The sequence below is a fragment of the Pyxicephalus adspersus genome, chromosome 7 (assembly GCF_032062135.1).
Source record: "Pyxicephalus adspersus chromosome 7, UCB_Pads_2.0, whole genome shotgun sequence".
In the NCBI taxonomy this organism is placed as follows: domain Eukaryota; kingdom Metazoa; phylum Chordata; class Amphibia; order Anura; family Pyxicephalidae; genus Pyxicephalus; species Pyxicephalus adspersus.
The window spans coordinates 5429905-5455619 of record NC_092864.1 but is presented as its reverse complement, the minus strand read 5'-3'; the positions used below and the strand labels follow the sequence as shown (position 1 = coordinate 5455619).

The following is a 25715-nucleotide window of genomic DNA, read 5'->3' as shown; positions in this document are numbered from 1 at the left end:
TTCAGATTCACCTCTCCTTACTATTCCACTACTCACCGCCTTCTGTTATTTTATTACTCACATGAGAATCCTCATCCTCCATTCTTCCACTTGCCAGGCTGGTAACCGCTACTATTACCACTCCAGACTCAATATGCTCTATTTACTATTCCCTTACCCATTCCTATTAGACTCCAATTTTATTCTTTGTAACTCTAATACTCATTTCATGGAGCTGTGACATTTCATTGGATAATATTTAGACTGCACTGGTTAATATGTTGGTTCCTCTTAATAATGACTTTTGGAATGGTAACTAAGCTAAAGGTTTTATAAAGGTGCATGAACTGCCAACGTAGATAGCTTACTGGAAGCCAATACAATCGTGGCAAATGTTTTATTCTGCAGTCATTGAGCACAATGGTTCTTTGTAGGCACCACTTCCCATGCCACGCTTTCTGGCACTTGCCTTCATCAAACCATTGTAAGCTTACAACACCACCATGTTGTCCACACCCGTCAAAGTTTATACACATACAATCCCGATTCTACAACCTCATCTTCTGTCCTGTAAAGAGTTACATATTTTAAGGAATCAAATCACTGGTGACCATAAGATTGGCGGAGAAGCATGTTCAGGGCCAATGGGTCACTCCTAGGGGCGATCGGGGTCACGTATGGTGTAACTCAATTACTGAGGTCGTTCTTAGGTTCAGTAATTGTTTCCCAGACCCAGAATGGTTTTATGAGGTTGAGTAATTACATGTCATCTCTGGAATAGCTGGTTAGGGGTAGCGTGGGGAGGATGGCGTGTTGAGAGCCTGGCGCATCCTTACAGTTTGCTAAAAGAGAGATGGAGTGAAACTGGGAGGGAGACAAGAAGAGGGGGGAAAGGAGAGAAAGTGGGAGGGGGAGAGAGAGAAAGAGAGAGAGAGAGACACAGACACTGTATTCTCACAGCCAGACACGCTGATTTGCTTTGTGTTTGGGGGGTGGGTGGGAGAAGAACCCCTTTAGGACTGACCTATATGGGTTCAGTGCCATACATCTCCATCACCTTGCTCTAGCCAACCCCCGGAGACCACAGGAGAGAAGACAGGAGGAAAGAGAGGAGGTGAGATGCTTTCCTATAGGTGTGTCGGGAGGGGATCTGCTGAACAATTTGGCTGTGTCTGGACAATTTTTTTTTTTATGCTATAGGTGTGGAGTAAAGGGATGCGCTGGTTGGGTTTGTGCATGTATGATGGGGGTGAAGCTTTGGAAGGTGCCATGTATGTTATATGTAGGGAACCCATGGAAAATGTGGGGCACCTGGATATTGAGGAGATATATGCACCATACTTGGGTTCCCAGCGACGGATGGGAAACGAGGCGCAGGGTGGCTCGGGGAAAGGGTGGGGGGATTATTTGCTTACTACACAAGATTTCAAACATGCTGCGCAGACAACGCTCCAAACACACGCTAAGGTGCAGAGAGCCAAGCGCAGCATATGCACCAAATGGTGCTTGTGATAGGACAACCAGCCTATGAATGGTTAACATCTCATTCATTCTGGGGTCCAGGTGGAGAGTTGGAGCCCCTCTCCACCGCATCTTCATTTTTACTGTCTCTCCACACCCTCCCTCCATCTCATCTACATTCACATCTAATAGGAGCGCTGCAGAGTGCAGCCTACTGTATGTATGTGTGATCAGCCGGGCTCCAATGTACTCTGCGCGTTCACACTGTGTTTGTGTATAGTGTGCGGCTGCTGGGGGAGACACATCTATTGTGTGATGATGAATTATAGCAAGGTATACAAAAAGAGACAGATATATATATATATATATATATATATATATATATATATATATAAAATAGAATTAGTTACATTTACAGAAAAACTGTTTGAAATATGAATGTAATATATGGAAAAAAAAGGGTGGTGCTGGGGAATTTTAATAAATACAAAGAGAGGAACGTATGGATTCTTTGGAGAGCGTATTTGGAATAACAGCAGATATAGGAAGGAGTTTTGCAGAATGATAGGAGGGGTTTTCTGGAATAATATTAGTAGCTATTCAGAATACAAGTTATACAGAACAATGGAGACAGTTTTAGGAAATGGTTGGAGTCATAAGGAATTGCAATTAATATTTTGATAGGATATATGGAAGAGCTATGTGGAATAATAGAAAAGGTTATTATTGAATTATAGGAGGGTGATATTATATAGAATAAATTATACAAATTTGTACAAGTTAATGGGAGTTAAAAAGAATATTTGTAAGAACTATATAGAATAAAGAGGTAATTTCTAAAAAAAAAATAATAGTTGTTATATATATTTATATATATATATATATACATATTTATATATAAATTGTATAGAAGCCGTAGGGTTATGCGGTGTAATAGGGATTAATTAATATAAAAACTGGAATTATTTGGAAAGATTTATATGGAATAATGTTAATTATATGAGGCTGGTAAAGACATTTTTTGAAGTTACTGTATATAAAAAAAGTCATAGGAGAGATTATGGGGAGGAGTTAATATTTGGAGGGGTTTTATAGGATAAAATGATGAAACTATTAAATATGAAGAGGGTTTATAGGAAGTATTAGGAGAGATGATACAGAATAATAGGATATTAGTTGTATGATATTGTAGAAGGAGTTTTTTGGAGCTATAAGGATTAATAGAAGGAGTTTTTAGTACAGACATGATTTTTAATACAACAAGGAGTTTTATGGGATAATAGTAATCAGATTAAGTTGTAGAATACTTCCATGGCAAAGTTAAATGAATTTATATGGGTAAATTTTAGGATATGACAACAGGGTTTTTTACATATTTGAATTATGTGAAGAAATTATATGATAGCAGTATCAGATTTACAGAACAATAGGAGAAAAATAAAGGAGATGTTATACTATACAAAGGGAGGGCATAGGGAGGGGTCATACAGAGTTGAGTATGAGGAGGAGTTATATAGGGTTGGAGGAGGAGGAGCTATGGGAGGAGTTATATAGGGTTAGAGGAGGAGCTATGAGGAGGAATTATATAAGGTTAGAGGAGGAGCTATGGGGAGGAGTTATATAGGATTAGAGGAGGAGCTATGAGGAGGAGTTTTATAAGGTTAAAGGAGGAGCTATGGGAAGGAGTTATATAGGGTTAGAGGAGCTATGGAGAGGAGTTATATAGGGTTAGAGGAGGAGAGGAGATATATGGAGGAGCTATGGGGTGAAGCTATATAAACATAAAGGAGGAGCTATAGGGAGTTATTTGGGGGTACAAGAGGATCCATGGGGGAGGGGTTATATGGAGTCAAAGGAGGAGCTATGGGGGGGAGTTATTTGGAGGTACAGGAGGATCCATGGGGGAGGGGTTTTATGTAGTCAGAGGAGGAGCTATGGGGAGGGGGTTATATAAATATAAAGGGGGAGCTATGGGAAGGAGCTTTAGGAGGGTTCATGGCAAGTACTTATAAGGTTGTGTGGAGCTATATGAGGAGTATAAGGGGCTATTGGGAGGGGTTATATAGAGTTAAAGGAGGAGCTATAGGGAGAAGTTACATGGAGGTTTAGGAAGAGCCATAAGGAGGGGCTATATAAGGTAATTGGGGGGCTAGGTATGAGAATAATTGAGGAATAAAGTGTTATGGAAAGCCATCATAAGAAGTTACAAGATTAGAAATAGGGAGCAGGTTTCATTTTTGTAATATTAATAATTACTGTAAGGCAGGACCATTTTATATGAAAGTATTATGACTGCATAGCATCTATAAAATCACTGCGGGATGTCTCTGGGCAGTATTCAATGACAGATGGAGCCTTGCAGAGGTGTTATATGGCGTACTGGTAAATTAGAGATGTAGATTAGCAGAGTCAGCCATGGGACTGTTTTTCTAGAAATTACGTCTTCTGCCAGCTGGAAATAATTAAGTGAATATTTCAGCAATTGTTCTTATTAATAACTGTTGCCTGATCTAAGATGTCCCATTTATAATCCTCCTATTTCTTCTTTCTATGGCAGACCCGTCTCTTGCTTTCCTTTTTTGGCATTTCTCTTCTGGGCTGACCACCCAGCAACCTTCCCCAATTGTTTCTCCAAACCTTTCCGCTGGCGCCCATACCCATGGCCACACCACCTGCAGACACAGGACCTCCACCCGAGGGGCAGACTACTCCAGAGGCCACAGAGCCTGTCTGCTCTACTACCGTGGTGGTGGTGGAGGAGCCGGAGCCCACACCGGAGACTACTGCTTCAGAAGCAGAGCCAACGGTGGCAATCCAATCCAAATCCTCCTCTCTGAATGACCTCAAGGCCCAACCAGCTGCCAATGGAGTACCTCGGGCTCCTAGCCTGACTGGCTCAGAGGGACGGCTAGCTCAAGCAGCATCTAATTCTCCAAGGCCAAGTCTGTGTCGACAAGGGTCTACGGCCACAGCTAGCGTTGCGGAAGCAGAAAAGCCAAAGGACTATCTGTTTATTGCCATCTTGTCGTGTTTCTGCCCCATGTGGCCAGTGAACATTGTTGGCTTTGTTTACTCCATAATGGTAAGTCGGACGTCCATTTTGTTCTAGACAACCTTTGTGTCAATTTTGTCGTAGAACTCCCATATGTCATTGTTGTCATAAACCCATCATTTCTCTGTCTGGTAATAGTCCTCCATTTTGTCCATTTTTCTTCACCTATATGGCCATTTGTTGTATATTTTGCACTATTATCTCTTTTTAAATTTTACAATTCCTCAATAAATGGATCCAGTTACCATTTTATCACAGACCCTACGCTTGTCTGTCTTGTCAAAGACCTTCTAGTTGTACAACCGAACTATAAAGAGATGTCTCTTCCTAGTTGTCCATTTTATTGACCCTCAACATCTCCATTTTTGTTGTAGATCTTTAACTTGTCTTGCCGTAGACCTCTTAATTGTCCACTTTGTCACAACCCTTCCATGTATTTTTTTGGTTATAGACCTTTTACATGTTCATTTTATCATGAACCTAAGAAGCTTCCATTATGTTGTAGGGTACAACTTTTGAAATTCTTTATTTATTGTTCAAAGGTTATTCTCCTTTACCACCATCATAATATTTTATTGTCCTCACGGATGTATTGCTATATTATTTGAACAACAATGCTATGTCTGCCTTACGATAGAACCATTGGTAGTGTTAGAAAACAGTTGGTTGACTTCTTGGTGACTCCAATTTATACAAATAATATCTACCTAAGACAGACTCTCAGAATCTCCTTTATTAGTCACTGTATGGAGCATCTATATTGTTATTTCCTCAACAGACTAGACATACTTCATTTTTCAGGAGACCCTACAGACCCAATACTTGTCTGTCTTGTCAAAGACCTCCTGGTTGTCCAACTAAACTATAAAGAGATGGCTCCTCTTAGTTGGCCAACTTATCGTTGACCCTCAACATCTCCATTTTTGTTGTAGACCCTTAACTTGTCTTGTCCTGGACCTCTTAATTGTCCACTTCCATGTATTCTTGGACCGCTTACATGTTCATTTTATCATAGACCAAAAGATTCTTTCTATGAATACCCTACATGAGGCTAAATCTTTATTTTGCCGTTTTTCCCATGGATCCCATTTTCACCGTCATATGTAAACAGCTATCCTGCAGGGGATGAATTTGACAAACTGTTTTGAATGCTTCTTCTGCATTCTTTCCCATAATCCTCTGTAGCTGGAACTGGTCCTGCACCATAGCACAAGTTTTAGCACTTTTTGGCCAAGTACAGCCATACTTGAGAGAAGGAAAACTAAAGCCCCCATTCGTTATCGGCATCTTCTAGGAGACAGCAGTATAACATGATAATGTACAGAGATAAAGTGGGAAGTGCATTATAATGAGGATGTATAGTGAGAGTGTTGGGAATGGCCAATCACATACAAATTGTACTCAATTATGGAATGAATTGGTGCTTTACCCAAATTTTATATATAAAATACCATGGCACGTCTTTGTTTTCCAATACTACAAAATGGAAAGTAATGATGTTGCTTCTAGCGTTCAGTTAACATTCAGCTTGTGGTTGGAGAATATCGAGTGAGATGTGACTGGTTGTTATTTGCAGTCCAGACACTTTGCTGTAGGTTTCATGAGTCAGCACCAGGAGAAGGGGAAACTCGCCGTGAAATGTGGCTCCCAGTTCTGTGCATTGCAGGAAGACGACGTTCAAAAGTAATTATCATTAAGTGCAGAGCTGCAGTGGCTGGTCTATAATAATCCATTCATGACTTGAGTCATTCAGACATTCATGATTATTTCAATGTTTTGGCTTGATGCTTCTTCTTACATGCGTTCCCCTAAATCTCTGCATTTACACTTTCAAGGGGATCTACAAGTTCCTTTAAATGTTCCTAATCCAGTAGTCCCTAACACCTAACCTACATCCTGCCCAAAAATCTTACCTTAATCCTAAACCCCCGACCAGCTCTGATTACCTAAAATGGATTTAGCATCAATTGGTTAGAGTAATTGTGACGTCTCTTACTGTATTATGTTGTCACCAGCTGATCATTTTTCTTTTGTTGCCAATACCAGTTCTTCATCTCAGGTTGGCCGCCCAATGGCCGGGACAAGATTCTCGGGCACTCCAATCGAGGATCTGCCTCCTTCGGCTTTATACATTTTTAACTAAACGCAAAAAACAGAAAAATGTTAATGAAACAGTAAAAGTTAACCAAAATGTAAATAATAATTTTAGTATTATAGAAATTAGGCTACTGCAAAATGCAAAAAGGCAACAGAATATAATTTTTGCTACAAATTTGATGCTATAATAAAAGCAAATGTAAAAAGTTTGCAAACCTTTAAAGGAAATCAAAAAAAGTGAAATGAATGGAGGATGATTGATCTAAGGCTTTTAAATCTAGGATTAATTTCTGCATCCTTGAATTTGGAAGCATTGGCACATCCTCTTATCTTTATTGAGAGGCTGATCGAGTATCTTTCTTTGCTATCAAGGAATCGATACTAAAGAAATGATGGCATGTCGATTGCGGTGTGTGGTAGTACAATCAAACTCATTGTTGTCATTGGAATTTATTAAAGCCCTTCAAGATTGGAGAAGATGGACTATTGTGGGTAAACCTGGGTGATCCAGCAACCCTGGAATGGAATTCTTAAAAATCATTTGCTATTAGTTGGCCAATGTTTTCAATCCTGGACCAGATTCATTCCAAGTTCTCCCATTCTAACTTCTCCAGTCCTAAATATTCAGTGTGGCAACCTTATTGGTATCCACCATGGATTCCCCACAGCAAAATTAGTGACAACCCAAGCCAGAGAAAAGGTGACTCCGTCATATTCATTATCCTGAATATATTCTGAAGGTTCCAATTTGCAGGCAATCCTAATTGATGAATGACTTTCTCCAATATTTTGTACATCTAGTTGGTCTGGTTTACAAACCAATTTGTTAATTAATCTCACGTGGCTAGAATCAATATAAAATAATTTGTAAAGAATATCGTAAAGTCATCCTCGTGGTGTCATGGTAGACCCTTCAGGTTTAATGTGCAGTATATTTGAAGCTTCCCTGCTAGTAATATACCCCCTTATACCCAATTCAATTATTATAACCAACGGGGCCACAAAATCCTCCCAGCCGGGCCCTGGCATGAGTTCTGCACTCTCATTCTTTCCTATGGAAAGCTATACAGTAGAGGCTCACACACAGATCTAACAGCTCTCCATATATAACAAGTGATCCGAGCTGCAAAAATAAAGGTGCAAAGCCATTATACTCTGATCACATGACCTTCTGGGCCCACTTATCCCTTTCTCCCCTGTACCCTCTACCCCCCTCTAGTGACGCTATGCATCACATATATAACAAGGTTTGGCACTGAAATCTTCTGCAAGGGCAGCTGGATGTGTCATCTTCTATGTCGGTGAATCTGTAATCTATGCATTAAAAACCTCTTATCTGCAGCAGAATAAAATATAATTCATTGTGACTTTTTTTCTGAAATGCTCTCCAGATTTTAACTGTTTTGGCTGCCAAGGAATTTGTAATTGCGTTCAGGCACTTGGAAGATTTACAATACCTCTGCCACACTGCGCAGACAGGAAGGTGACACCTTTGTGTATTACTGCAGCATTGCAGTGTCACTTTCCAGACTGCACTATATGTATTCTCTGCTCCTATTGGCTGCTCACACAACCAGATCAGCCCCTACCTTCCCTGTGTTAGATTGACAGCACTGTGCAGTGCGGAATAATCTGATTGGCTGGGAGTGCAAAATTGGGGAAGGTGGGTGTGCACCTCCCTTAATCGAGGACTCTCAATACTTTCTGTAGATCAAATGACACATCTGTCCCTTTGAAGGTGGCCGGGTTGGAGCCAATCTGCACCCTCAGTGATATTCTGATTTGAATTCGGTTGATCACAGTGACACCGCCGGTGACAAGCGAAAGGACCCCATCCGATGGGTCACAGATTGAGAGCCTGCTGAGTGTATTGGCTTCATTACAAAAACTTTGTATGTCATTTCCTAAAACTACATCAGCAGGAAATCTATTTTTTTTAATTTTAGGGATCACAATGGAGGAGAAAATAAGACATCAAAAGTCACTGGCTGCTGGTTCCCAGTCTAGGATAACAAATCCAAAATCTTTTATATTTTAACATTTGTTTTCTTATATGCTGCAAGCCAAGTGAAAAATAAAAATGTTCTCGACTTTGGGAAAATACAAAGAACTCACATACCAGTCCCAGCCTTAAGAGCTTACATTCTGATGTCAGTCCCACTCAGGCCAGCTTGGGTGGAAGATCAGAACACCTATGGGTTGCTTTTGAAACTTTAATCAAGACGGGAAACAACAGGAATTTGTAAGGCCACACATTGCATATATTTTAAATTTTTCATAACAAAACAGTTTATTATACATTAAAAAAACTTTTAAAAACAAGCACATCAAATTTTATTAGCCTTTCCACATTATATAGTTATCCTCGACGCGTTTCGTGGAAACAATCTACTTCTTCAGGAGGAAATCTGGAGCTGCAAATCATATATACATTTTACAGTGCTCAAACCAGACATTTTTTTAAGCCAGGTGGGAAGAAATTGTAGGTGGGTGGCAGGCCCTGTATTGTGACCAAAAACCTTTAGTAACCACCCAAAAACAGCCGGGTGGGTGCTGAAAAGTGCTGGGTGATGCACCCAGCTAAAAGGGCCTGGGGAGAACCCTGATTTATATTCATAAACAATGAATAATATTAATACAAATATACAACAATTCAAACAACTATAATCATCTTAACTTACATTTCAAAATATAATAATCAAATCCATAATTATGTCAATTTCACAGGAAACAGTGACCAAAAACAAAATCCTAACTTCAATAGGTATGCAGAAGGGGGAGAAATACTCAACAATAAAGTTTGTCTCTGCATAGATTTGGGTATATAATAATTATATTTATGTAAATATTAATCTTAGTTAACAAGTTATCATCAGATTCCATGGTAAACTTGAATACAAAAATTCCTGATAGAACCCAAACCCAGCAGCCATACTCCTTGCAGGTAATGATTCTAATGGGGATTGACCCCAGGAACCATATACATTACTTCAACGTGGTGGAAATGAAAGATCCCACCCTGTGTGCAAATAACAAGTGTTTAGGGGATTATGGGGAGAATTGAGCTGCCCTAGGAAATGATTATCGCTGGTAAAGAATGGAAATGATTCCTACAGAAGGAATGGTTACATAAGATGGGAGCAGCCCCCATCATCCCCATTAACAATAGAGAGCAGACCAGATAAGATGACATATGGATTGTATCAAATATTAATTATGCAAAACGAAAAGCATGCATGCATAAGTTGTAATGTGCAATTTTAATGATTGCATTCAATGTATTTTATAAGGATGTTTTTTAAGGGTGTTATACCCTCCCCTACTTGACCCATCCGGCACAATAAATCCCCTAACCCTAAACTTAGCTATGCGCACATTCTAAACTATCATTACAAATCCCCCGACTATTGCAACAGATCCCTACTCCTGGAGTAAGAAGGTGAAGACTCCATGCCGGAGCCCCTTGACCTCAGGGGGGCAAAAGCTCTGATTGTTTCTGCATTTATGTATTAAATATTATTGTACTGTGTAAGGAAAGAGTTTAAAGATATAGTGTCAGAACCTACAGCCTGTTCTTTGCATCTCTTTCAGTCGCGCAACAGCCTTCAGCAAGGCGACGTGGACGGAGCCCTGAGACTGGGCCGTGTGGCCAAACTGCTGAGTATCGTGGCCCTGGTGGGCGGAATTCTGATTATCACTGTGTCCTGCATCATCAACTTCGGAGGTAAGTGACACAAAGATTCTGACATGGGGGATTGATAGATAATAGAGGGGCAAATATCAGCCAGGGTTCCTCCAGAGGTTGTTAGGGCCCCCCAAACTGTGGCTGGTTGACCTCCAATTTGGTGAAGCCTGCAAAGATCTGGGCCTGACACTTGTAGAGCCAAACAGATGGATGTAATGATGTATTTAGGTGTCTATAAAGGTGATATTCACCACCACTGTAGGGTAAGAAAGAGAGGAAAGGAGACGAAACAGAAAACAGAAAGGAAATACAGCGAGGAAAGAAAGGGAAAAAAGAGAGAAGGAGATCAAAGAAATATAGGCAGGAGAGGAAATAAATAGCACAGAATATAACTGGGGATAAAAGCTTTACTTTAAAAATAACAAAGGCTGCTGTTCTAGGGAACATCCGATTGTCTCAGGAAGGAATTTTTTTTCCCCGTTGGAGCAGATTGTACCCGGGGTTTTTCTTGGCTTCCTCTGGACCAACTATGTCTTATATGGTTTTTATCTGGGATATGTTTATTTACCTAGTGGTTGAATCTGATGGATTTTGATGGGACTGTTGATGGGTCTTTTATCAACCTAACTATGTAACTATTACTAAGAAAGAAAGAGAGAAAGAAAGAAAGAACGAAAGAAAGAAAGAAAGAAAGAAAGAAAGAAAGAAAGAAAGAAAGAAAGAAAGAAAAAGAAAGTGGAAAAGAGAGAGACAGAAAGAAAAAGGGACAGAGAGAGAGAGAAAAAGAAAGAGAAAGAAAGAAGGAAAGAAAGGAGGGAAAGAGAGGAAATAATTAGCACAGAATATAACTGGGTATTAAAGTTTTAAAGTAGAGATAACAGAGATGAAAGAATGATAAGATACGATACAGTATATAGATAGTCAGGGTTGGTCCTTTGTGAATCTTGTTAGGAGGGTAAAAGCGTCCCCGCTGGGCAATGTCACGTCAGCGCTCCAGTGAAGTGTGGCGGAGGGATGGCGGCGGTTGTCGGGAGTCAGTGAAGTGTGACAGATATATAAACTCACACAGGACCCGCTCTCTCTCTCTTGTCATATCTTCGCCAATTAGTCTCCATTTTTCTCTCATAAAACCTCTGTTCTAGCTAAATCTCTGCTGTCAGTTCTTCACCTGAGCTATCTGCAGGTCACCATCTGTCACCCCCTGGCCATGAGTCACCTGTGAGAACCTGTCACCCCCCAGATTTGGGTTATCTCTGCAGCAGCCCCCCCCTCCTACCCTTCCTAAACCAGGTGACTCAGGGCTGAGGCTGGCAGGTCCACCATAAACATCGAAAACCTTCAATTATTCACAGCTGGGTCCCTCTGGCTCTGTCCATTCTGCCAGTCATGTCTTCCTCATTCATTTTTTATGGTGATATGAGGTTAGTAAGGAGAGGCCTGATAATCACTGAAGGATTCTACTAAGGATTATTGTACTTTGTATTATAAAAAAAGAACACTTAATCCTTTACAAGGTCAGAAATCAAAAAGTTGCGTCTGATGGTACATTTGCAGCACTCTTCATTTCTCTTCCTCTGGGTTGACTGCAGGTTTAGGGGTTTAAGGATGCAAACATTTTGTTTAATTGTTTAATTTACTTTATTTTCTTAACTATGTAGCAATTGACATTGTGCATGTAGCCACTTCTTCTGTAAATTGTTTATGTGATCCTGAAAAAAAGAACATAATGGCCAGCTTGTGAATGAAATCCATGACCAATAACCTGTCCTGCAACCCGTGCCATTGATCTTTGCACCATTGTGGAGCTGAGGATACCTGAACACTCTTGAGAACTCTAAACTTTAGATTTCTAGTCCCCCACACTGTTCTGAGGTTTGCCCCATTATCCAACACAATACCACTATGTCCTATAGTAATTTAGGGGTCAGATGAACAAAACTGCAGCATGCAGAGGAGGACCAAACATCGGGCACACCTAGAAGCTTCTCAGATGCAGAAGACGCCTAGGCATTGGTATAGCATGATATTGGCAGCACAGGTAGCAGGACAGGTGAAGGTTTTTATTGCCTGTCCTTTGCTTCATTACTTTATTATACATAGTGCATTAAAACCAAGAAATATTATTGCTGTACCATGTAGTGGTAGCTTTCCAGTTCTGATCCTCCAAGGTCTACTGGTGGCATATTGTAGAGAACAGTTCTTCTGGGACAAAGTCCTTTAGCACCCAAGGCGGCCACCTCTTCTACGTACCCCTTTGCCCCAATGGAGAATGGGGATACATACAATATTATTATTATTATTATTATTATTAATAAACAGGATTTATATAGCGCCAACATAATACGCAGAGCTGTACATTAAATAGGGATTGCAAATGACAGACTAATACAGACAATGATACAGGAGGAGAGGACCCTGCCCCGAAGAGCTTACAATCTAGTAGGTGGGGGAATTTCACACACAATAGGATGGGAGATATGTAGTGGTGGAAAGTAGAGATGGTTTCAAAAGACAGAAGAAGATGGGTGGGCAAGTTTGAAAAAATGGGTTTTGAGGGCTCTTTTAAATGAGCAGAAAGTAGGAGCAAGCCGAATAGGACGAGGAAGACCATTCCAGAGAGTCGGGGCAGCTCTAGAGAAGTCTTGGAGCCGTCCGTGTGATGCGGTTATGAGTAAGGAAGTCATTGGAGGAGCAGAGAGAGAGGCAGGGGGAGTATTTTTTTAGGTGGTAGGTGGAAAGGTAGGTGGTACAAGAACTATGGAGGGATTTGAAGGCAAAGCACAGGAGCTTGGATTTGATTCTAAGGTGAAATGGAAGCCAATGGAGAGAACTACAAAGTGATGCAGCGGAAGAGGAGCGGTGGGAAGGATGGATGAGTCTGGCTGCAGCATTCATAATAGATTGTAGAGGAGAGAGTCGGGTTAGTGGAATACCAGAGAGGAGGAGGTTACAGTAGTCCAGACGAGAGATGATAAGAGCGTGTACATATGAGTTTGGTGGTCTCAGGGGACAGGTAGGAGTGGATACATAACCTTTCCCAATGGTGGATGGTGGCGGTATTGGACAACCTCTTCCATTTCAGTTTTCCTCTTTAATAAGAAGTACTAGTAAGGTTCAACCGCTCCTTCTCCAAGCACCTATGCTTGGCTTGCTCTGATTCCATATGCTGCAAGTTCTTTGGAGATAAAAGTGTAACTTTAACTTGTAACTTTAAGCAAACATGGCCCACCTTTCACCTAAGCAGATTGATCACTTGTAATATGCTGATATCAGGCTTTATCTGACTCCACTTTATTTAGATATTAGCTATTGGAACCATTGCTGATGTCCTATAGCATCTGTTCCTGTTTGATACAATTGTTGGGCACATTTTCAGTATCGGCTGTAGTTTGTTATCTTTGGGTAGCCTATCTTGAGGACATATCTGGAGGATATGATAACAAGAAATGTTGGCATTTGGCTGGTTGAGAATGGCTCAGTCTTTGAGGATAGCTGTAGTGTAAAATGGATAGAGAATTGCCATAGGTGAATCTGTTTATCAATATCTGGTGCCTAATCAATACCAACATCATACATCTAGAGGGCCTTTGTCTGTTGACCGCCATCATCTGTGCAAGTTATATTTGAGTATTCCTGGCACAAAGAGGTTTTACCATGCTTATCAGTTGGGATGAGGTCTGGGTTCAGTCCCCATTGGTAATTGTTCTCTGTTCCATCCAGTACAGCAAATAGAACATTCACTTAGAAAACATAGTAGCCTAGGAACTTTCAATCCAATGAAGTCCAACTAAACCCAAAACTAAACCAGGCAATTTCTAATAGCAATCAGGTTTAGATTTGAATACAATCAGTATACAGAAGCAAAATAATGGATGGGGTATCTATTTTATGGGCTAGATGTGCTTCTATACAGCAACACAGCTATTTCCTCTTATCTGAATTCAGTCGATGGTAGGGTCAATCAGAAGTGGCAAACCCAACGTAGGAAGAACAATAGGTGCCAGACTACATTTCCCAACATTACAGTAAAAGCCATATGTTTCAATGAGGATGAAAGGACATGTAGTCACAGGTAGTAAGTGGTGAGAAATTGAAGGATCTCAGCCTGGTAATAGGAATATAATACGTGGTATGTGAATAGGTGAACAGCTACACAAAGGGGCTTTTGAAGTTCGGTTCAAAGGCAATACTTAGAATTTACTCCATTCAACATGAATGCTTCCATAATTTGGATATAGTTGGGCATTAAGTGGATAATCCTCTCCTATACATTATAATAAAGTTGCACTTAAGCATGGGCTTTAAAGAACATTCACGTACTGAACCCGGAACATTTGGCTACCTCTACTCTTCATGGGATAAGTCTCCATTCACCAAGGATGGTGAATCTCTATGTTGAGATTCATGCCAATCTGTTGTGATGTGGCTTCCAGCTTTATATCTATTTGTTGTATTACCCGATTGATTTGCTGGGAAGAAACAAGCATTTTTGTGCGAAATTCTGTCCTGTACATGTTGTTATTCAGCAATATATAGAAATCGTTATCTCTCAGCAGCAAATCCCAATATCATTGACTTGTGGTGACTCCAGAAAAGAGCTCTGTATGTGAATATCTAATTCTGCATTCAGGTTGCAGCTGATCACACAGGGTGAATCTTGGTATACTATTCACATATATAAGCTGTGATATGATTCTATATTTCTATGGGGCCCCATGTAGGTTGGTGTCAACCTATTGGAGTCAACCTATATGGGGCCCCATAGAAATATAGAGAAATTGTGTTTATAACAAAATGTTATCCCATCTTTTTTTGATCTCAGGTCTTTTTTGCTGTTTGAACTTTTTTTGACTGAAACCAAGTTCGAGGCCATTTGATATAATATGATCTGTAGTTTTGATATCTGTTGAATTGATGTACAATAACAAATACAATGTTATGTTCTAGTTTTAAGGCAGAATTTCACTTTTTTTTACATGGGGGAACCCTTAAAATAGCTTTCAGGAATTTGAAAAACCTTTTTATATCCACAGATCACAATATATTAGCGTGGTGGTCAGTAGGAAGAATTCCTCTTACATTGCCGACCATTGGGAAGAATGTCACCCTTACAGATAGCCAAAAAGATTATCGGGGTCACCTAAACTGACCTGAGAGGTGCAAACTGCTCATTGCTCAATGAACTCCCAGCAACCTCTGGAGGAATCCTAATTGAGAAACACTGATCTAAGACATACACATAGTTTTATAGTAAGGTTGAAAACCAACCAATATGAGGACAGAAGACTGATAAATAAGGGAAATTAAAAGATGCCAAAATTTGCCCATATTGCATAATTACATAGTAGATTAGGTTGAAAAAAGACATAAATCCATTAAGTTCAACCACTAGGGAAATAAACATATCCCAGATATAAAACCCTATAAGATCTAGTTGGTCCAGAGGAAGGCAAGAAAACCCCGGGTACAATTTGCTCCAACAGGGGAAAAAAATTCCTTCCTGATTCCATGAGGCAATCGGATGTTCCCTGGATCAGCAGTCACTGTTATCTTTACTTAAAAGCCTTAATCCCCAGTTATATTCTGTGCTTCTAGAAATCATCCAGCTTTTTCTTATAGCAATCTATTAGTTGCTGAAACTACTTCCTGAGGGAGCTGATTCCACATTTTCACAGACCTTACAGTGAAGAATCCCTTCCTTATCCGGAGATTAAACGTCCTTTCCTCCAGACACAAAGAGCGCCCCTTGTGTTTTCTGAATGACCTTAAAGTGCATAATCAGGAAGAGAGTTTTCTATATGGACCATTTATATATTTATACAGGGTGATCATATCCCCCCTTATACGTCTCTTCTCATGGGAGAATAGATTCAGTTAAGCTAATCTCTCCTCATAGCGGAGCTCCTCCATTCCTTTTATTAATTTAGTTCTCCTCTGCACTCTCTCCAATTCCACAACATAAAAGATAAAAGCTCGCCCTAACATTCATGTTTATATTATCGAAGAGCTGAACATAGGGGCACTCGGTGGCGGCTTATTTCACAAAGTGAATAAAGTTGTGTAATTCTTTAAAACTATTTTATAAAACTTTTATATTGTATAAAAAACTTTTATAATTATATAAAACTTTTGCAGCATTTGGGTACCTAATGCTTTGTCCACCTTTGGCTGCATCTGTTTCACATAGACGCAGAAATAATAACTTTGTAACTCAGCGCCTACTGTGTGTGTGGGTCTGTCTGACTCATCCGCCAGTGTGTGAATGTCCTGCGTATTTCATATCAAGAACACTGAATTAATATTCATCTTCATGTCACTAATGAAATGACGAGCTGCAAGATCCTTTTATCCTTATCTATCGCAGCTCTGGCATTTATCCTCCAAATGGACCAGAAGAAATGTCATTCCATGAGCTGGTTTATTCCGCGATCACTTTAATAAAAGGTTTAATATTTCTTTTGGTGATATCATCTTGCCATTTATCCCTTTAATCAAATAAAATAAATTAAAACAAATGCACATTTTTTTAACTTTGACCAGTGTTAGTAATAAACTCTTTATAAATGTTTTTACCCAACATGGATTTTTCACATTGAATTAGAAAATGTGTAAATCAACTCATAGTCACAATTCACACATTTTTTAAGTAAATCTAATGTAAAAATGACTGAACCTTTTAGTGACACTGTAGATCAAAGTATATTTTTATTCAATAATTTGTTGCATTTATATTGAAGTGAAGGCTGTGCTCACACGAGGTCGGGGTGCTGTTTTCTCTTCCTCAGGGCAGTCAATGGCTGCATCTGGGGAGACGCTACAAGCAGCTTCTCCGTGTGGCTGTCCTATAGAGAATGAGTTAAGGGTGGCAGCACTATTACCACTCACTGTGCACAAAATTCATTCTCTATGGGGCTGCTGCGGGGAGAAGCTGCTTGTAGCTTTCCAAATTGCAAATGGTGATTCTTTATGATGTAAGTGATCGAGTGGCTGCTGCAAGGAGCGGTGCAGGATCGCTGGATCCCAACGCAAATTCTGAATGAAATCTTATAGGTTGAGATTCTATGACAAAGCATGGCAAAGCAATGTTTTTACTGTTAAAATAAATATATAAAAAATGCTTGGGCATGCGCAGAAGGAGCGTCCAAGAGCCTCCTGGGTTGCCTGATATAGATATCCCGGGGGGCTTTGGGCTCCCATTCATTACAATTCATTCACAATTAGGGGCTGGTGCTGTACTATTTTTTTTTTTTTTTAAAGCGTGTTGCACCTAAAAAAAAAACATTTTTTGTTGTCTACCCTTTTATGTAAAGTGACAATTCTGAGTTTAGGTACACTTAAAGCAATTTTTATTTCAACAAAAGAAAAAAAAGTTACAGTTAAAATTGAAATGGAAAAAAATATCAGCAGAAAAATCATCTAAGGGGAGGAAATTAGTTCAATAAGGCTGATTGGGTTTAACTGAAGGTTAAGTAGAAGTTAACTAGAAAACACGTTGTTTAAATTATTGTTCTGCAGATGAATGAATGAATGAAAGTTTGTAACACTAATGCTTTGGCATTGTGGGCCTGGTTTATTAAAGCTCTCCAAGACTGGAGAAGATGGACTGTTATAAAAGAAGCTGGGCGATCCAGCAAACTTGGAGTGGATCTGGTCCTGGATTGAAAACATTTGCCAATTAAATGATTTCTTAAGAAATTAGGTTTGCTAGAATACACAGGTTCTCCCACGATAATCTATCTTCTGACCATTGTTTAGAAGATGAAATCATTATATTGATGCAGATCAGTCCCTGCTGTCATTTTGACAGCTGTGATTTGCCATTAGCAAGAGCAGCTAGGGACAGAGTGTTCAGGTAAATAGCAGGGGAACATGACGGTTCTCACCTCTTTAACTTGGATGTGTTTCTCAAACTTTTTAACATGGGAGAACACTCGAAATAAGTTTTAGTTCTTCAGGGACCCCTTTTATAATTTTTATGCCCACAGATAACAGTATATTAGTGTGATGGTCAGTAGGAAGAATTCCTCTTACATTGCTGGCCAGTGGGAAGAATGTCAACCTTACAGATAGCCAAGATTATTGGTGTCACTCTTAGTCTAACCTGAGAGGCACAAATTGGAACCCCTGGAGGAGACCTGGTCGAGAATCTCTGGTTTAGAAGGAGCAACCATTCCTCTGTTCCACAGCTGTCACTGCTGTCATTTTGACAGCCGGTATTTGCCACTGGCAAGAGCAGCTAGGGACAGAGCATTCAGGGCGTTTGCTAAACATCTTAAATCCTTAACATGTCCTTAACCTTCATTCATGTTATCCAATCCACAATGTTATGGGATGAGGGTTCACCCCTCTTTACTACCACAGTATAAAGACTTGCATGCAGCAGATAATATAAAAGAAAACGTAGGGCCCATTAACCCTTCCACCATGATAAATCAGAAATTGTTGGGGGTAATAATTGTTAAGTGTGTCCTGTGCACACCTATGTTGCTCTGTCTGGTAACCAAAGCTGTTTTGTAGAGAGGCCTCTCTGTGGTTTGGAGTTGCTGGGAAAGAGGATGTTAATGGCTTGATAAGCGTTTAATATTTAATAAGAGAATAATTCAGCTTCCTCTTCGGTTATGTGTAGCGAGCCGGTCTGAGGCTCCGGGGAAATCTGGTTAGAAGTGAATAAAGTGTGTTGATGACACATAGGAGCCGGCGGCTAGCAGGTGGTTATGTCATGTGAATGTTGCTGCGTTGGACCTGCTCGCCCTGTGTTGTGGCGTCAGAAACTCCTGGAAAGGTCCTGTGATATCCTGCTGATCATGCTGACTGCAAAGGAATCATAGTTACGTAGTTATTTAGAAAACGTCCGTCAAGTTTAACCTAAAGGCAAAAAATACACTTGCATCCACAGAACCCTAAATGTGCAGCTGATCCAGAGGAAGGCAAAAAAAAAACATTTGCTTTTCTGATCTATAAAACTAATGGGATACCCAGAATCAACCATCTTATTATTAGTAGTAACCAGGTATATGTGCATTTCAAAACACATTCAGCTCTTTTCTTTTTTGTTTTGTACAACTGCCCCAGGGTGACTAGTGGGCAATTCTTTTGTGTGTTCAAGCACCACACCTGTGAGGGGTATTTACTGGAAGGTTATTTTTATTGGCAAATATCTCAAGTGGCAAGTCATCCTCATACCTTTAATGATACCCCCAGTGTCCCCTGTATGGTGCAAATAAATACTTACCTCCATCCCTAATTCTAAATCTTTACTTTGCAGCCCCCACCACACTCTGCACAGTCTTTGCAACCCTGGTTGGCTCCTGCACCTAATGCACATGTGTACTTCTGCCCCATTCATTCTGATAGCTAGTCAATATTTATGGTGGCCTCCAGCAGAATGTTGACCATCCATTGGAATAAATGGGACCAAGGCACTAGGTACGGGACCTGCCATGGATTATTATTAATATTATTAAACAGGATTTATATAGCGCCAACATATTACGCAGCGCTGTACATTAAATAGGGATTGCAAATAACTAGACTAATACAGACTGATACAGGAGGAGAGGACCCTGCCCCGAAGAGCTTACAATCTAGTAGGTGGGGGAATTTCACACACAATAGGATGGGAGATATATCTGTCCCCCCTATCTGTCTCCCCTATGTGGCCCCCTGTCCCCCATATCTGCCTCCCCTATCTGTCTCCTCTATCTGCCCTCTTATCTGTCTACCCTATTTGCCCCCCTGTCTCCCCAATCTGTCCCCCTATATGTCTCCCCTATCTGTCCCCCTGTCTCCCCTATCTGCCCCCCCATCTGTCTGTCTGACTTTTCTGGAATGGGCGAGGTTGGGAACACCTGGAATTTGTGCAATCAGTGCTCCTCCATAGTGCAGTGAACCAAACATCTGAAACTTTTTTTTGGATAAAGTGGAAGAGTATGAACCTTTGTCAAGTTAGCGGCCATACCATATGTGTGATGTTCCAGCATCAGGACCGCTATGACACCTCATGATAATCGACGCCCTGTTGGCATTTGCAGAATTCAGGGGGAACAATTTCCCAGATATTAGTGTAAGGTTCTCCCAATGACTCCCAAATGGTGACACTTTGCTAGAGTTGTCTGCTCTCTATGTGACCCAACAGCAAAACTCTCCATCTCAATTTCTCCCAGTGGGCATTGCCATCAGCACCAAAAGTGATGGGGAAATCCAAAGTCCAGGTCCAAGATCCAAAACAGGTCAAGGAGCGGATGGATTTTGCTGGTGGAGGTACCATGGCCCTTGAACCCAGCATTGCAGGTAGCCATAGAGCCAGGTATGGAGACAACGGCTAGTATCAGATAAGGCAGCTTTGTAAACCATTTTAACATGGGGGAACCCTTGAAAGATCTTTCAGGTTTTGGGGAACCCCTAGCAATATTTATGACATGCCCAGTTTGTGGTACATTAGCCTGGTGGTTAGTTGAAGGAATGTTGGCCACAGGGATAAATGCCAAGGCATGGTTGGCCATAGGGAAGAATGCCAACCTTAGTGATAGCCAAATAGATAGTTGGGATCAATAGTAAATGACGTGAGAAGTACAAATTGCTCATTGCACAAGGAACACCCAACCTCCACTGGAGGAACCCTGAGATAGGGAACACGTGGAATATGGGGCACAGGGTCACAGAAACGTGAATAGTTTCTGGAGTACGAGAGGTCATTGGAGGACCACAAGGGTGCAAAGGACTCAATGGGTATGGACGGATCTTAGGGGAATGCAGCAGGAAGACCAGCACTAGCATATAGTGCACCACAATGCCTTTCAAGTCTATATAAATCAAAAGAACTTTCTCCTGATTGGTTGGGACATCGGCACCCTGAACGTACAATCGGCACTAAGATGGCATGGTAGCTATGAGTAGGTGGTGAAGGGTCTATAATGTGTTATACGGCCATTGTTAGATTTCTTTGCCAACATTTAGGCCATAATTCTCCCGGTACAGTAACATTTTTCTTATTTGAGTCTCCAGATTACAAAATTGAATACAATGTATCCAAACCCAGGAACAAAAATGTAACATTTTGCATCTCAGCAGTCTTTATATATGGCTGCTGCATTCCTTACATTTTTTTTTTAATTTTCACACTTCCTGTGCTAAGGTGACAACCCTTATGTACCGTTTTAGCAGCGTTGTCCCAATACAAATCTTCAGCTCACAAGATCAGTCTGTTTTGCACTTTTCCAATAGATTTTAGCATTGGTATGGTTTATGTATATCTAATGAGACGTCATATTGGGGTCTTGAAGGGTCCACCAATAAAACTTTTTTCTTTTGACCTAAAACTCTTCTCTTGCTTTCTCTTGCAGTTTTGTGAAATGGTGCCACACCGTTCCCCTCTGCGGACAACACGGCGCGAGGGGACCCCGACCTTCATCCAGACCCCTCCACATTCCCATTGAGACACCAGCCAGTGACCTGAAGGAGAGCGCCATGAGTGAAAGAGCGAGCGTGAAATGGCGAGAGAGCTTAATGTGTATTACACCAAGTGCGTCTGTGTCTCCTCATCTCATATTTACACGCATACGCACCAAAGTCGCCAACCCAATTTTCGGACAATCCGTAAAAAAAATTGCAATATCCTTATAACCTAATAATAATGATCATATAACAACGATCCATATTACACAATCTGTCTGTAATCCAAGGTTATTTGTAAAGATTTTACGGTGTCCGAAATAATTCTGGGCAAAAAAAAAAAAAATCATGGGCGACTCTACCTGTTTATTAGCTGTGAATAAAACTTGTATTGCTAATGATGCCAGGAGATAAAAGCACATTGATCTGATCTTTATTCACTGCAGTGGTATATTCACCCATCATTCGATGCTATTACAATCCCATTCACCTTCCATAGACTTCCCATTGTCCTATATTAAGGTGCAGAAGTGACCTCTAGTGGTCACTGTGTGTATAGCAGGTGCATGTACTATATTACTACTCTCACCTAGTGGTGCTGCTGCTGCAGAGTATCATGCCCATCATCTATTAACCCTTCACCTCATCAGCCCCCCTATGCTAACACATTACAGATCATTGTTCATCTGCAGAGCCTCACTGGCCACCCTCTGCAGAGCATTCTTTCTTTCATGAGCACTAATTTTCAGTGCAGGTCCCTAGAGCAGTATGTGACCCCTTCTCCCCCTTCCCTTTGTGCACTGGACAGGTGGAGGTGTTGGTTGGTCTAATTTAAATCTTTACCTGCTGCAGGGTCTCCCCTGCAGAGCATTACACCCGGACCGCCATGCACCTCCTGTCTCTTTCTCAGATCTGCTCTCTGTACGTCTTATATCCGATGACTGTTATCCGTTAATCGCACCTATGGTCCTGCATGATGCCTGGTTTACATGCACGCAGGGGAGGGCAATGAATTCTCTTCGTTCACCCTTCCTGTTAAACTGCTGGGGGGGTAACGTTAGCAGAAATTCAATAAGAGGCGGAATTTTTTTCCTAGGAGAGATGGGCAGCTTCCCTTTAATCTTCATCCCCCATCCTGGATCTTGGATGGAAATCACAGTTCTATATCTAAATCAGGGTTAGATTTAGGGTAAGGCAAACTGGGCAATAGCCTAAGGCCCGCACCTTCCCTATGGCCCCGCAGAATGGCAGGGAGCCTGAATGCTGTGCATTTGTGGCCCCCATTATAAATTCGCCCAACCAGTCCAGATCTATTTTTTTTTTTAAAAGCCGACCTTGAGGGTTATTAAACACATTACCATCTGGGCTTTTATTGTAAAATCTCAAAAAGATTCATTCTTTTGGTGCATGGAAGGCTTGAGAGCTGCAAAGGTTCAGGTTTACAATATGAATGCATGGTTTTATTTTGCAGCAAATTTGTAATCAGAATTATTCTTTTGTATCATTTATTTACCGATGGTAATGACAAATCACAGAATGCCAAATCAGAGTAAACCTCACACCAAATTCATTTCTCATGTATAAAGAAAATAAAATAATAATACTCCCCTCTATTAGGCACTTTTTGATCTCTGTGCCCCCTCTGGAGAAATTTTTCCTCACTTCTGGCTGAGCCCATGGTCACCAGGACAGGAAGTGAGGGGAATTCTCCCCAAAGTAGACACAGACAGCAATAAAACCCATCCAGTCCACCCCCAAATCATCACACAGCCGCCGGCATAATCGGGCATTTCATTTATTGTAAACCCAGGAGCCATCTTTAGTATTGGCAGCTGAGTCTCAGCCAACATTCCACTCTCTTGGAAGATCCGTCTATTGTGAGCTGCTGGGTGCTGGGAATGCCCGCCTGGCACCCCTATAGCCAGGAATGTGAGATGCCAATTCACTAACAATGCCATGATATTGGGGCACATTGACATAGATGAGCTGAAGCAGGACAAAAAGGATCTTAGATTTGATTTTAATTTAGGTGATCACATGATCGTATGGCACCATGCTACAGTGGTTCCCATATGTACCGGGTATTTTAACCCAGGATGAATTCGCCTGGTTGCACCTTTTCCTATCTGAACCTAAGAAGGAAATTTTTGGCTGGACTTGCACTAGTTCAATAGACCAGCCCTTAAATAATAAGTCACCGCCATACAATTTATGATCTAAATCATGCTAGCCCCTTTGGACCCCCTCCCCTCCTTTATTTGGCACAATTCTGATTCAGTCACATGTGCAACTTTGGACCCCCTCCCTATTCAGCACTATTTATGATATGATTTGCTCATGATTGCCCTGTTGGACCCCCTCTTGCCATTTGGCACAATTCTGATTCGCTCATGCTTCCCCCCTCCTGACCCCTCCTCCCATTTGGCACAATTCTGATTCGCTCATGCTTCCCCCCTCCTGACCCCTCATCCCATTTGGCACAATTCTGATTCGCTCATGGTTTCCCCTCTCCTGACCCCTCCTCCCATTTGGCACAATTCCGATTCGCTCACGCTTACCCTCTGCTGACCCCTCCTCCCATTTGCACAATTCTGATTCGCTCATGCTTGCCCTCACCTCCCATTTGAACAATTCTGATTCGCTCATGCTTCCCCCTCCTGACCCCCTCCTCACATTTGCACTTTTCTGATTGGCTCATGCTTGCCCCCTCCTCCCATTTGGCACAATCCTGATTCGCTCATGCTTGGCCCCTCACCCCATTTGGCACAATTCTAAATTGCTAATGCTTGCCCCTTTCTCCCATCCCTCAGCTGCCCGTCTCTCCAGCCTCTACTTTCTTCTTTGTATACCTGTTGTGGGGTGGGCTCAGGGTTATTGAGAATGTATTTTTATTACACTATGTTCTTGCAGGAAAAAAAAAAAAAAATGACTAGTAAAAAAAGGAGCATGTCTGTGAACCAGCGATGTTTGTATACTCAACACATTTTTTGTATGAAATGAGCATGAAATGAAATAAAATATTTATGCATGAACCGGCGGTCTCCTGTAATATAAAGTGTCGGCGCCCTCTATCTCCAGGAGGGGTGAATAAAACATACATGGCAACAGTGGCTCAGGTGTCACCGCACAATGGGACACAATCACACGTCCAATGACATTTTATATTCTTCGAGGCTCATTGGGTAGACAAGAAAGACCCCCACAATTATACCCATCAGCCTGATCTTTCATAAACACATGTGATTGGTCGGCCTGAGCTTACATATTTAATGTGGACCAAGCATCACATGTTAGGTGCAACATACCAAGTAATGCGTCATTGCAATATTTCCAGGTATTTATTACCTCTCATAGATCACAGGAAAATACCCTCATCTATGGAACCTTCTTTGTTCTGCTGGGGTCACCATTGGCGGGCCTAAACAAAATCATGTAAATCCCAATGCCTTTGTAGTTAGTTCATGGCCAAATGCCTGACAATAATCAGGCCCAATGGCAGCCACTTATCATGTGATCAGACACAAAGTTATGTTGCAATGATCACTGAAGGAGAAGAGACTGAGGAAATGCTTCTTCCTGTCTGCAGCGGACTAATGACATCTCAGCCTAGGCAAAGTCACTGGAAGGAGCTAGAGGGAGGACACCATGACGGCACGAATCCTCCAGACAATCTGCATCGAGATCTTTCAACAAAAAGTTCAGTGACAAAAGATCGGAAACTTCCTCTCATACACTTGTCATTAAACCAGGTGTCCCCATTGGAAGATTTTCCCTTTCCTTCTACTCTGGTGACAACTGTTCTGTATTAAATTTTGCATCTTTCTAATTCATTGGCTATCAAGACAAACAAGGTGAATATCCCCAGTGTGGACCCAGCAATAAAAATCTTCCATACTTTTTCCAAAAAAAATGGATTTCAATACATTATTTACTATAAAATGTGTTAAAAAAGACAATATTCCCCCTAAAAAATGTTCAGTTTGCAAAAAGAAAACCCATTGTTTGACCATGTTTGAGCGTACTTTGAGCAGTCACCAGAGGTGAATCCAA

The 25715-nt window shown here is 41.0% G+C and overlaps 1 protein-coding gene across 1 annotated transcript; it reads left to right on the top strand.

The window, feature by feature from the left end:
* Positions 1 to 913: 913 nt before the first annotated feature.
* On the top strand, positions 914 to 24697 carry PRRT2 (proline rich transmembrane protein 2). Its single transcript, XM_072417216.1, has 4 exons — positions 914 to 1093; positions 3998 to 4522; positions 10181 to 10313; positions 21617 to 24697. The coding sequence occupies exons 2-4, from the start codon at positions 4100 to 4102 to the stop codon at positions 21622 to 21624; spliced, it is 564 nt and encodes a 187-aa protein (XP_072273317.1). The 5' UTR covers positions 914 to 1093; positions 3998 to 4099; the 3' UTR covers positions 21625 to 24697.
* The last annotated feature ends 1018 nt before the right edge of the window (positions 24698 to 25715 follow it).

Coding starts and splice junctions, on each gene's coding strand:
- PRRT2 (XM_072417216.1), top strand. CDS start 4,100: ATGGCCACACCACCTGCAGACACAGGACCTCCACCCGAGGGGCAGACT. Junction 4,523..10,180: donor GCTTTGTTTACTCCATAATG/GTAAGTCGGACG, acceptor CATCTCTTTCAG/TCGCGCAACAGCCTTCAGCA.